This window comes from Lathamus discolor, chromosome 4, assembly GCF_037157495.1.
Source record: "Lathamus discolor isolate bLatDis1 chromosome 4, bLatDis1.hap1, whole genome shotgun sequence".
NCBI lineage: Eukaryota > Metazoa > Chordata > Aves > Psittaciformes > Psittacidae > Lathamus > Lathamus discolor.
The window spans coordinates 6251256-6265358 of record NC_088887.1 but is presented as its reverse complement, the minus strand read 5'-3'; the positions used below and the strand labels follow the sequence as shown (position 1 = coordinate 6265358).

Sequence of the window (14103 nt, the reverse complement as noted above, 5' to 3'; positions counted from 1 at the left end):
CTTTCTAAAAGAGTCACAAACATAGAAAGCTCCTGCATGGGTATTCCAGAGAGCTTTAAAGTTCAGAATGCTTGGAGATGTGTGAGACAGTCTCAAAGTCTTCAGAGACATAGTGAAAAACCTCATAAAGCAGGAGTACTGGAGGTAGATACCAGCAGAGGGGGATAGTGGCTCTCCCAAAAGGAAATTCTAAGATCAGAGGTCAGCATCTCTATTTTCTCTCTTCTTCTCTATGAATGTCATTATGGTGTGTGAGCTGCTCTCACCTTCCCTCACCTGGGCCTCCAGAAGAAAAGGAGCATGCCAAGCTCCTAATGCCCAAAGCTTTTCTTTTTCTCTGAATTCCTCAGTGAAAAACATTCTGTATTTCTGTATTCCTGCATTCCACACCTGGGCTCCCTTCTGTATGAGGGAGCATCTGGAAATTATAAATACAGTCACCCAGGTCAATTTTTACTGAGATCTGAGGGGAATTTTGTTGCTGCCCACCCAGCAGGAAGCAGTGGTCTGGCTTCATCGCCAGCAGGCCAGTGGATGCTGTGATCTTAATCTGCAGAATTGCCTCACAGCTGGTCACTAAAAAACCAGGAGAGTGGTAAAAACTACATGAAAACCTGCAGGAATGTGGGAGATATTGTATGTCTGAGGTGCAGTGAAGTCTGGGCAAAATTTCTTTATGATCCATTTTCAGACCAGCATTTGCAATTTGATTCATTTTGCTCCGGAAGGTTGTGGTGCTGCAAGGAAACAGGATGGGAATTTGCATCCCCAGCTCTCACTTGATCCTTGACAGAGGATGGAGCCCCAAAATGTCTCTGCTCTCCATAACACTGGCAAGTACAATAACGTGATACCGTTGCTAAGGTTCTAGAAGTCTCGAGCCCAGCCACATTTACCAGGTAAGTCTGCCTTGGCTTTTTCTGCAACGTTTTATGCTCAAGGAGGAGTGTGAGAGGTTGTCAAGCTAGAAAAGGAACAGGGAAATGACAGAGCGGTAATACACATTCAGTAAAACATCTGACAGATGTGAGTGACAAGTGTCTATTGTGATGCCAGGTCACAGCACCAGTCAAATGGATTAAAATGTGGGGGAAATGAGGTTTGTCTGACAATGCAGTTTGTCCAGAGCCCTGTATATATAAGTAAGTGCTCTGTCTGCAAACAAAGCAAAGGGCAGCTGGGTAGCAGCTGTGGTCAGGGCGCCTCAGTCTGTTTCTGAGATTCCCCAGAGCCCCCACAGCAGTGAGAGAGCAACTTTAGCCCCTCAGGCATTCAATGCTTGGCCTGTTCTAGGAGAACAGTTTTGTTCCTTAGGGTGCTTTCTGTGCTGTGGATAATACGAGACATAAAGAAATTAAATGTGAGAATGTTGGCAGTACTGCAAGCAGAGAGTGCCTGGTCAGGACAGTGTTGTGAATCAGCCTTCCCATCAATAAAGGCAAACCTTGTGCATATGTAACTCATGCTGCTGCTGTAGAGCCAGTGTCATTTGCTCCTCTGCCTTCAAAAGCAGACGTCCATCCTCCTGGAGTGCATGAGTGGTGCGCAGCTCTCGGATCAGTTCCAGCTGCTTCTCCTTCCCTTCAAACATCTTTAAAATAAAGTAAAACAACCAAGCATATTAAATGGAGAATAAAGATCAACACGTTTTTGCCCTTTTTCTCCAAGAAAAAGCTGTTTCCAAAACCTAGCTCTCTGTAACGAACCTGTGGCTACATTTATGCAAACACTACAGCTGCCAGGTAAATCTTGCCTAAACCCTCCTGCATGGAAGATGAAAGTTGAGACCTTCTGCTGTGGAGTACAGATGACCCCTTGCTACTTTATTATTTTTAATTTTTTTTAATTCTGTTTGGCTTCACCCAGAACTCAAACCACTGGAATGCACAACAGCAACACCCATGTCAAGTGCAAAGGGCAATAGCCTTCTGGATATCCTGTTACATCAGCCTCAGTGTCAAAGCTTCCCAGTGTGAGCATTGCCCCCTTTCCTCAGTCCAGCATTAGATGTCTCCTGTTTCAATATCTCCTGTTATCTGACCTTCGTTTTCAGGGAGTCCAGCAACAGTTCAAAGCAACAAATTGGTGTGGAGGTTCTTGAAACTGCTGCTGTTCTTGGGCTATGCGACCCAGCCCTTCCCTGACACTGTCATTCCAACTCTCTTCCAACAGGACTTCCAATAGCAACAAAGGATCACTCAACCCTGCTGACATCATTTTCCGAGTCACGTATTTCTGATCCACTAGTAGCTGGAAGGAGATTCCTAAGGTGCTGGGATGTTTCATGATGTGAAAACAACAGTCCTGCAATGGCATCAAACATATTTCTTATACATCACCACAGAACTGGAGAAGACTTGGGAAGTCCTTATTCCACCTCAAGCCACTTTCACAGTATTGCATTGTTTGCAATGCAATGCAAGCTCAGGGTCCCACATGGGAACACTTCACAAACATTAAATAATTAGTGCAAGAGAGGCTATCAGTTATATTCTCAGGAGGCATGAGAACAAGCATTCTGGACTGGTTTGATCAAAAGTTATAGAGTTGCTTAACATAAAGCCCATGAAGCGTGGCTACCCAATTAACTTTTACCTAGACCCCCTTCTGCTCCACTGAGAGCAGAATGACAGGTCCTGCATTTGCTGGAAATCATGGTGCTACGCTTCAATTGCTCCTCATCTAAGGTTCAGCTCACCATCACAGGAAAGTGGAAAGATGGTATGAAATACAAACTGCCCTGCTGGGATGTGGGAGGTTTCTTATGCCTGGGATCTTGGCATAATCAAGGCGAAATGTACTCACAGTCCAGATCTAGTCTAGAATTTCCCATTTGAATAATTCTGCTATGAAGCATCTAATTAAAGTGCTGAGTGTATGGAATGGCAGGAACCGGGAGACACTCACAGACATGAGTAGGAACCTAGAAGTTCCTGTAAGAAATTTGGGCTGGAGACCAAAGACTTCAGCCTTAAGGGACTCCAGATAACATACAGGAGGATATGCTGTAGAAGCCTCATTACCCTTAATTAATGCTGTGGAAGAAAGATTGCAAACATGCTTTCAATCATTCCCTCCATCACTCTGAAGGGACACATAAACAAAGAGACACAGAATACCATGTTCTGAATAGCCCTGCCTCGGAGCAGCTGCTGCAGACAGATCACTGCCAGTTCTGTTTCCTCTTCCTCCTGCCAAAACACAACAAATATCCACACAGTAACTGATTATTTCTTTGGAGACTGAGATTTCTATAGATTGTCTATCTGACTATCACAAAGTCTAACTTATATCCAGCTTTTTCTCAGCTGTTTCTGAACACCAATCTTCCAATTTCTAGGGACAGGAAAGTGACTCAGAATAATATGTACTTCCATGTTCTGCAAGAGATGGGGAATAAAGGCTGTATAATTAGATTCAATTTGAGATTTTAGAGGGTCTTTAGAGATGAGTAACTAAGGATCAGGAGATGCTGATGGAGAAAATTACCATATGCATTACAAGCACTATTTGTAACTTGACTGAATCTGAGTTTGCAAAATGAGCATCAGATACTTTAATTTAACAGGTCAAGACACTAAGGGTATAGAATTATTATTGAAGAGATCTGTTAACTATAATAAAGGGATAAAATTAAAAGGGAACAGATGAACTATTTTTTTATATATTTATTCCAGTGGTGACATTTATCAGAGTAACTCAATTAATGTAACACCCAGAAAGTGATAGTTTGGAAATAAAATTAATCACATTATATTGTGATTTGTTTCTTTGAGAGCTTTATTGATCTAGCGTTGTGTGACTGATCACAGAATCACAGAACGGTTAGGGTTGGAAAGGCCCTTAAGATCATCCAGTTCCAACCCCCTGCCATGAGCAGGGACACCTCACACTAGACCATATCACTCGAAGGCTCTGTCCAGCCTGGCCTTGAACACTGCCAGGGATGGAGCATTCACCACTTCTTTGGGCAACCTGTTCCAGTGCCTCATCACCCTCACAGTAAAGAACTTCTTCCTTGTATCTAACCTGAACTTCCCCTTGTACCAGCTCGGAAAAATGATGAAGCATAGTGGAAAAGGGAACAGAAGGAAGGAAGAAAGGACAAGGAACGAAGGAAAAGGAAAGAAGGAAAAGGAAAGAAAAGGAAGGAAGGAAGGGAAAAAAAAGGAAGGAGATGGAAGTAAGGAGCGAGCTTATTTTAAATAGAGGAGGTGTAGCTGACACCACTTTTTGTTGCTGAGGGGTCTTCTAGTCTGGAGTTGACAGCAGCAGAAAGAGAAAGCCCATTGGGTGCCTAAGAAAGAGAAAAAGAAATCTAAAAATTGCAAGGAAGTTTTTTTAATAAAGAGCATATGAGGTCTGCATTGAAATTTGGTATTTTAGAAGTGTCAGAAAAACAGGGAAGAGCGTGGGATGAGAGAAGTGCTGTGGGCTTGAATCTCAGTATCTGTTTTTTCTTAGGTGTTGAAGATTAAGTTTTCCTGCCTTTCCCATCACCACCCAGGAGGAGCAAAACAGAACTAGCCCATGGACTACCATACAGTTTGGTATGTTCTTTTTCACTGGAAAGAAGGGATGAATTTCCAGTCCAGTTAGAGAGCTAAATAGTACCACACCACCTGGCTCCAGTGTGAAATCCCTTCAGGACAAAGCTTTGGATACGGAGATAGCAATATACTGGACAGGTAAGCCAAACTGCTTTGTTTGATTTAAACTAAGATTTGGTTCTAATTTTTGTGAGATGCATGTTTCTGTACTTCTGTTGTTCAGTGCTGCAAATGATGCCTTAGCAAGGGCAATCATCAGTTTCTCCATCTGCTTGCTACAGACCAGCAGGAGAGAAGGAGGGGAGATGGAAAGCCTATCATGCCCTGCAGGGAAAAAATAAAAAAAATACTAAAAAAGGGTGAATTAAGGATATAGAAGGCTCTAGGAGCAGGCTGAAAACCAGAGGGGGCTGGGAGAAAGTGATAAAGCACTGAAGGAATCCAGAGGCACTCCGTGAGCTTATTGTGGCTGGTAAGTGCATAAGAAATGACTGGGGGAAAGGAGTTGAAGAGGCCTGCAGTAGTGCCTCCATTATCTCCACTTTCTTTTATACCCTTTGTGGCCCACATCACCTGCCTGTTGCTCTGGCACACTTTCCTTTTGAGATCCTCAACTCCAGTGGGAAGAGCCTGCTGCACTTAACAGTTGGTACTTGTATGTGTGTATGGCAGGAAGAACAACATTAACAACAGAGGACAGCCTTGCTTTCAGTGCTCCTTGCAGCCAACTAGTAGGAGAAACCCTACTTGGATTCTGCAAGGCAGGAGATGTTAGTACTGCTCTTCAGTGGCTGAAGTGGCCTGATTTTACAGATGGAGCTTTACTGGAGAGCACTACTCATTATGTGTTCACACATACACCACTTGAAAATAAAATAAATGTTGACAGAATTCATTTAGGTAGAATTCCATTGTACTGGAACAAAAACTCTTTATAATGTGTACTTAAATAACCCCTAATCTGTAAACATGCTCAAAAATGACTACAACTGGAGGATAATCTTTCTGATTTCTTTTCATGCTACCTGGAAGTACTCAAAAATCTGCTAAACTGCTAAATCTGAACAGTGTACATCTACCACTGCAATACAATATCTAATACCTAGGAGTTAGTAAAGCTGTGGAAAGCTCTTCCCAAGGAGGTATTCCTGTTTCAGTCATCTTAAAATAGACTGTATAAAACATAGGACACCATACTGCACAAAGGAAGACAGCATGGATGATCTAATAAGACATTCTCCTTCTCACTTTCATGGTTGTGTGATTCTCTTAAGTTCACAAGTTTAAATGGTAAATGTGTCTGATTCTTACTACATCATGAAAATGGTGTTAATAACCAGACAAGGCAATCCACTGGGGCAGTCACCTCTTAAGTATGTTACTTTAAGAAAGGAGAAGAAGTTGCAGCTCCGTTAAAAAGCTGTTTTCTTCCTACAGCATATCACATCCCCCGTGACACATCATTACTGCTATTTCAGTCTCTGTAGAAGAATCCTTTTTTATGAACTGCAGCAGGCTCATCAAAGACTGCATCCTGCAAATTAATGAAGTGCATGCTCAGTGATAAGCACCCAAAGTCTCACTGACTTCAATGGGACTAAACTTAATTGGTCTGCTGGAGTATGATGGTGTTGTCAGATCAGAAGGTTGGAATACACTGAATAGTAGTAATAATAATAATCATCATTATCACTATCAACATCATCATCATCTGCCTTTTTGTTCCCCTAGAACAAGGAAATAACATCTATTAATTTATGTCTTTATAAAATAAAGTCTATTAAGAATTTGGCCACAGCTATTGTAAAAGATTTTTAATTCTTCAGCTGCTATTACCTTTATAGAATAAAGAGAGATTAAGAGAGTTTTGAGAAATAGTGATGGCTATTTCTAACATTAATATACACAAAAAAAAATGAAGCTTCCTTCTTTCCCTGTCTTGGCATTCCTTTAACAACTACGTAGGAAACAATCAGGGATCAATAGGAAAAAAAGTGCTAAAACCAGCCCACTTACAACTGATGGCTTTTCCAGGATTGGAGTGGGTGGCCAAGGAACAGGCTTTTCTTTTTGAAGTAAAGGGAGGGGCTTCTTCTTCGGCTCCTTGACTTCCTTCTTCTTCTCCAGTAGTGCCTGGAATAGACGTGATGTAATCAGAACTGGGCTAGATAGCATGCCACAATAAGGCCAGTCCTCTAGATGCTGACTGTTGCAAATCACACTGACTACAAGGGAGCTAAAAGTATTTTGCACTTTGCAGGCTTGTGGCTTCTATTTCTTACTGCACATCAACTGAAAAAACGAATATGGTCAGTAGCTGAGGGTATTGGATGGTCAGAAGATACTGATGGGAACTTCAAAATCATATGTAAGAAGGAAGCAAGAATTATTTTACTATATTTCCAAGTAAGCCATCAGCAATTGCATTGGGTGAGTCACCTAAAATTAATCTAAATTTGGTATGAGCTTAATGTCTAATGTAATACTTAAGAATTTACTTAAGAATGTAATTTTTAAGTAAAAGCATATTTCAGATTTATTTTTCTCATTTTAAAATAGGAATCTTATTGAACCAATTAAACACTGACCTATATGCAAGCAGAGGCAGTTGTCTGTGTTACTTTCCTTATGCAATGACAAAAACGTTGATTATTTTCCAGCAAGACAGAGATGCTTTCAGAACATGAAAAATGGGTAGGAATATCACAATTTAATTACAGTTTACATGTCTCTACAAGGTGGTTATCACTCTTTGACCTTAACTACAGGTATAATGCTTATTACTGGGGGGTAGAAATGCTCATCTGCAACAGCCTAGCAGCCGAGAGGCACCCACAGCAGCTGTACGAGTGGACTAAGGGTGAACAGGAAACTAACTTGCCTGAGAACTTCCTTCTCCTAAGAAACTCCACAAGCTTATTAACAGTGGGGTTTATCTCGCTTGCAGCTATTTGGTGGCAGAGGACAAACCTTGTCAGCCAAAGCAGGCTAGGAGTGGAAATGCCACCACAGCCTCAACTCTTTCAAGACATTTCCAAACTCCTACATTGCCAAAGTCCTACCAACTTCCCATCAGAGGGTGCTTAGAGCAAGAGACTGAGTTAATAATTTCTAACTGCATGGCAACGCTTGCTTGCTGTAGGACATCACACATCCACTCATAAAGGAAAGGGAATAGAGTATGTACGTTTAAAGCTCCTTCAAAATTATAATCCTACTACTATATGGGTTGGATCTATAGTCTTTACTACTGAAATAACAAATAAATTCCATCAAGGAAAAATGCTCCCTTTTACTTTTATTGCTCTCTTTCAAATGTTCAAATACAGTGTTTCACTAGAGATGGAAACCAAAGATAACCTTAAGAAAAAAATCCCATGCTGAATTTCTCTCTCCAGTAACAGGAAATCAATGGCACTTGCAAAGAATTTAATAGTGAAATTAATGAAGCTTTGAAACTCCAGTGGTCATTGTACAGGCCTCCTCTTGCATACTGGATCTGACCTTTCAAGCTAGGATCATTAATTGCTCCAGAAAGGGAGAGAGATTTCTATGTGCAGGAGAAAAAATGCTTTATTATTGAAAACTTCTGAAATGGACCATGTTAATAATGCAAGTATCAAGGCCTATAAACTGCTTATAAGCCATGTGAAACCTTTATAGCTCAAAAATGTTGAGAGATTTTTCTGAACTGTTTCTTGTATTTGATGACATTGGAGCTCTCTGGCATGAAGATTATAACAGTGCTTGCTATGATTTATAAGGTGTTCTGTATGATGGGGGTGGAAATTGAAAGAAAAAAGCTGCTGCAATTGTGGTTCTTCTGAAAACAATGGCTCCTATGTTTGTTAGCACAATGTTGCATTTGTAAGTATTTTCCTAATAAAACCTTAGCCTCCCAAAATATTTCTTGCTAACCAGAACAACAAAACACAACCAGAATAACAACTTTTAAAGTCAGAAAAATCTATGAGCACTTCTGACAAGAGGGAGTCCTTATTAATGTAGATTTGAGAAATACTGCAGTTCCTAGAAGTGGTTTTATGTTTTCACATCAGCACAGTCTACTGCCTGCTTTGCTAACTAAGTCAAAAATGCTCACCATTTGCCTTCTCTAAACGGAGGCTTTAAGTTATTTTAAGACTTTAATGTAGGAAAAGAAAAAGAAAATAAGGGGGTTTGCATGAGCTGGTTGTGCCTAACTTAACAAGTTTCCATTTTTCAACACAGAGAGGCCAGGGCTCAAGCATCTCTGTAAAATACTTGCTTTGAAAAGTGCCACATGTCTGAACAACATACTTAAAATGTTACTGCTTATATATCACACGCTAATTTTTCTGCGATAGACTACACTGTTTTTTTTCAGGTAGTAGGTTCAGAGTCATGGTATAGTCTGGTTCGATTGGACAGTGAAGGACCACCCAATTCACCTCCTTTTCCTGGCAAGTGCAATGAAGAACAAATGGCACCCATGGTTTTGGCCATTAACCTTAGCTTTTTTGCTAGCTTCTGATAGAAGCAGAACTCTTCACAAGATAGTGGCTTGAGAAACTCCTCTCTGTTCAAAGACATCATTTTTTAGATTCCTTCCTTATCTCCTCTCTGATCCTCTTCTTTTCACAAGACACTGGGGATATTTTATTTTCATGTACAGCAGAGTACATAGTCAAGTTTTTCTTTCTTCCTTTTTGCCCATGAAGAGAGTGAGATCATCAAGGATAGCCTGACTACCAACTTTGCAATGCAGCATGGCTGCTGCACCTCAGATGATCAAGACTGACATAATAGCTCTTAGAGCCTCGTCAGAGCATGAGCCAGCTAACACTGTATGGAGATCTGGTCTTGATGAAATAACTGCTTGAACAGGTTTTCCTATGCTTTGAAGTTGGCAGAGGTTTTCTCCAGAGACATTCTTGTCCCTCCCCCTACTTCTCTACCTCCTTCCAGCAACCAGATAAAGAAAAACAGATGTGATGAGAGTTGCACTTAATGTTGAGGTGAGAGGTTTTGTTCTGACATCATCTTGATCCAGCACTTCAAAACTACCTGACTCTTTACCCCTCTTGAGACACCAGACCATAGAGGGTCTGTCTGAAATCACATATTGTTCTGCACTGGGATTTCTTCTAGCACCTCCTCTGTTCCTTGGTGTATTCAGTTACCTAGTTGCATTGCTTTCCTATTACTATAGTAATACTATATTAGTTATATCAGTATGCTATCTCCTCAATACCTTGGATTTTCACAGAAGGCTCTCTATGTAATGGCTCACATTCCTTAAAGCACTGTCATCTGTGCTGGCTAGCAGCTAGCTTTCCTTGTCCTTTTATAGATCTGGTTTAAGATACAGATTGTTGCTTTTACAGTGAACCCTGGGTCACTCCTGTTTCTGCCACGTTCTCTTGTTTCAGAGAATTAGTCAGAGAATTCTGAATTCTGAGTGTACATAATACTGCAAAAGTTTTCAGGATGGTCCTCAAGAAGTCTTGTTTTTGGCTTAGTTTCAAGTCTGAAAGAAGCTCTTCTTATTCTCAAGAGGACACAGGTCCTTTTAGTACTTCTTGAATAACTGCTTAGCACTTCTTACAAGCTTTAAGCTTATGAAAACCCTCAATATGGCAAACCAAGAGAAACACAATGAGGAGGACTAGTCCATCTTGCCACTTGTTTGGCCAGAGAAGCAAGCCTTGGAAAATTCCTTTATGAATTACTTCTGAGGCCAAAATCTAGCACTCCTCCTCTATTTGCCCCTCCTTCAAGAGCTTATCCAGAGAAAATGAAATAAACTAATTCCACTGCTAGATCACTGTGTACTCTCTGAGTTTTCTAGAGTTTTGCTTTATTTCTAAGATTATGGGAGAAAATGTGTAGATTAAGTGTGCTGGGACAGCACTAAAAAGAAGCTTTTGTAGAGAAAACTTGTCTAGCTGCTCAGCTATAGAAACAATGCAAGAAAACACGGTGCTCTTCTAAGATGATCCCTAATTGCCTGGTTTAAACCTCCTTCATGCTGTGTTTGGAGGTTGCTGGCACAATTGGGACTGCTTATGCCAAGCTGTCAGACAGCTGTCCTCTCCAGGAGGATTCTGATAAATTCTGTTAAGTACTCTGCCCTGTTCGTAACAGCTCCAGTACCTAATGAGGTGGACCTGTCAGAGAGGCCCTGCTAAGCCAGAACATGCTACAGCCACCAAACTTAAGATGCAAAAGACTCTGATGGGAGAAGTGACCAGTGACAGCACCATAGAGCTCAAGTGCTAATTAGGGCAGCAATTTTATATGGCTCTGAACAGGAAAGTTTCATTAAACCTAACAGTGGCTGAGGCAGTCTGGGTGTTTCAGTGTCAGTACTTTCTTCTTGTCTGGACCAGCTGGTCTGGTGCCTACTTCTGTATTATCTAAAAGCAGCAGGTAGATTTTCATAGTGGATTTATCATCTTTTCCTGCAAAGAAGATGCTTCGTGATTTTAAAAGAATATATATTTCGCCTTTTTATGGTGGGGAAATGAGTATTAGTTACGTTAGCCCCTCAGCTGGTAGAACCAATGTAGAACAAGTGATCTACATTGATTGAGAAAAGAAAATACGCACAATTGTCTGCTTTTGTTCTGCATTTTATCTCCCTTTGGTCACCAATTTTACTTCGAAAAGACATTACTGTGTAAGCAGCCAGCATTAGGGCATACTTTCAAACCTCAAGAAGGATTGTGAACAAACAGAATACAATTGCTGCATTTTGAACAAACAGAATTCAGCTGTGCAAGCTTGGGCTAGCATTTTGCTGTGTATGAGAACTGTGTTATGATCCAGATTATACCTAGTCGCTACTGGAATTTTATGCAAGAATCAGCCGAACTCAAACCACTTCAATACTACTGTGTCTTCTGCTCTAAATCTGTTGTGAATGAATGTCCTTAGATCTTCAACAATTCCTGTAGTACTCAGGATCTTGATATTTTTCTTTGTGAATCACAACCAGAGGCAATGTTTCATCTTTGACAAGATCCAGTGGAATTTCAATTGCAGTTAATATGATTGATTTTTTGGAACAAGATTTCAATTTCAAATTTTTTAGTAGAAAGTAACTGTCACCATTGAGAGTATTATTAATTACACTAAAGCAAGAAAGCTATACACATAATTTCCAATCATGAACTATTTCTTCACTAAATGAAGCAGAAGTTGCCAAGCTTTACAAATGAAATTCAGTATTTTTCAGGGATACAGCAGCCAGCCAAGAATATGCCTGATATTTAAAAAAAGGTAGCCCTCAAAAGCATCACAAGAAGCATACTTAAAAGTACATGTAATTTACAAGTATTGTGATTGTAAATGCAAACGAGGCACTTCTTTCCCCAGCGGTTAACTGTATATACGGACACCTCATCTGCATGACCAGTTATGACAAATTAAGATGCAAAAAAACTATTAGCATGTTTGGAAATCAGATGCTGTTGTTATGGAACAACAGTGCTGTGCATCCACCGTTCTCATCCAGTTTTATGAGTGGGGTAATTTTAATCATGTTTTGCTACAGGTGTTTTTACAATATGTACTTAAAAATGTACGTTTTTTAAAAAGGAAAGAATTTTTAGGATATGAATCCACATTTGGTTTATTTAATTATTAGCACTTTGACAGTGCAACCCATAGACTTGCCACTTGTGCATTACAAAAGTAAGGGAAAAATGAGAATGAGCAAATGGCAGGAGAGAATTTCCAACTGACATAATATGTTCTGATATAAACAACTGGTCTGTAGGAAGACAGAAGCAGCAATGCTTGTTTTCTATAGGGTTGGAGCAGAAGTACAGAGAGGATTGACTGAGTTGCAGAGCAGTACTGGTCATACCTACAACAGTCTGAATGTTGAATCCATTCTGTCCTTAAAGTTGTCTTACAAACAGTGTGAATACAGCCCAGGAAATTAGGAAAAATCTTACACATATCTTCCCAATTGCATTTTTGAGCAGTTCAAATCTAACAGGAACTGACACGCTGCTGGATGCAGCTCTATACCTGGTGAACTTGTGCCAGTGCCACCTCTAGCCTTGCTGCTTTTTTAACATATCCGGTCTTAGTGATAGCTTGCTTAGGTTTTGGAGCTTTAATCTTGATCTGGGTGACAGAATCTGGGAGAGATGCTTCCAATTCACACAGTCCTAAGAAATACAAACAGTGATTAAATAATGGAGTGGCGGGGAAAGAATTTGAGGTTTGTTCATATTTTAAGTAAATATGTCATAGAAACTAAGTCTTCCAAAATGCCTTACCTGCAAAGGTGTTAAGATAGAAGTTTTTTACCACGTAATGTTCAGAATGGTTGTCTGGAAAATAACCAGTTCTAGACAAAGGAGCATATGGTTGTGATGCAAAGTCAATATACTCTTTGATGATATCTCGTCTCTCCAGCTTCCCCATCACATTCTTCCTCTTAGCTATCAGTTTCCTGAGCACTGGAAAAGAAATACAAATGTGAAAAAGTTCCTCATACAAATCATTCTAAACCAGCCATATCTTTGGAAATTCACAAGGGCTTTTTCTAGTTAATATAAAAACATGATCTGTTTGACCAGAACAAATGCTGGCCATGCATATCTATATTGTGGATGCAACCTTTTTCATCTTGAATAAATACTGCGACCTTGTGAAAATAGAAATGCCTTGTCTGAAAACTCTCATACCGCTCTCTCCCATTTTTCAAACTTACTCAATGCAGTGTCGCTCTGAATCTTTTTCATTTTCTCTTCTTTAGCCTTCTGATGATTTTGCCAGTAGGTATCCAAGCGCTTGGCAACCCGCTCAGTCTGATTCACCTCTTGCCTCCAGAGCAGCTTCTTTAAGACTTCCAGTTGAACCTCCTGCAACCTGCAAGGAAAGGCCAGGTATGACCTACTGTACTCTGCAGTGTTCTGTGCAATGCTGTCATCATCAGATACTACACACCAACTGACTAATTTACATTTAGTTCATATTGCATATCTTCTGTTTAATCTTTCATTTTAACCAGCGAGTTTAGTACTGGTGAAAAGCACTGTGGTAGCGGTGTCTTATATTAAATCTAACAAATACGTCACTTCCCAGAATCAGTGGATTTGCACCCTTCAGCCAATCCCCTAAATCTTCTTGTTCCTTTTCTATTTGGCCGATAATTTCAAGAAATAAAGAATAAATTTTGATTCCTACTTTTCTATTTCCTGTTCTCTAAAGGCCCATTCCTTCCTCTCCATATCCTCCATCATTTTCCTCCTCTTCTCGATATTTGAGGCACTGTCCATGGCTGGAAGAGTTGCTTCCCAAGCACGTTTTTCCCGGGCGCGTTCAATCATCTCCACTTCAGCTAGTCCTGCTGGTAGACCCCGACCTTAAGGGACAAGAAAACAGCAGCTCCTTAGCAGAATGGTGAATCCAGCAAATAACCACCAACAAAAAGTATTAGAGGGCTGAATGGGCACAAGCTCACATGTTAAACACAAAAAGAACTGTCCACAACCCGAAGTAAATGCTTCTAAGGCCAGTAAAATTCTACAGTGTGAGGAATGGTAGAACCTGC

At 40.4% G+C, this 14103-nt stretch overlaps 1 protein-coding gene across 3 annotated transcripts in view; it reads right to left on the bottom strand.

The window, feature by feature from the left end:
• CFAP91 (cilia and flagella associated protein 91) overlaps positions 1-14103 on the bottom strand; it is a 36733-nt gene that overhangs the window by 12434 nt on the left and 10196 nt on the right. For all 3 annotated transcript variants that reach the window (XM_065676111.1, XM_065676110.1, XM_065676112.1), the window contains exons 7-13: positions 13737-13914; positions 13261-13418; positions 12824-13006; positions 12570-12712; positions 6567-6683; positions 3120-3191; positions 1445-1591 (exon numbers count right to left, since the gene is read on the bottom strand). In XM_065676111.1, the coding sequence (XP_065532183.1) occupies positions 1445-1591; positions 3120-3191; positions 6567-6683; positions 12570-12712; positions 12824-13006; positions 13261-13418; positions 13737-13914 (998 nt within the window). The remainder of the gene's footprint in view (positions 1-1444; positions 1592-3119; positions 3192-6566; positions 6684-12569; positions 12713-12823; positions 13007-13260; positions 13419-13736; positions 13915-14103) is intronic.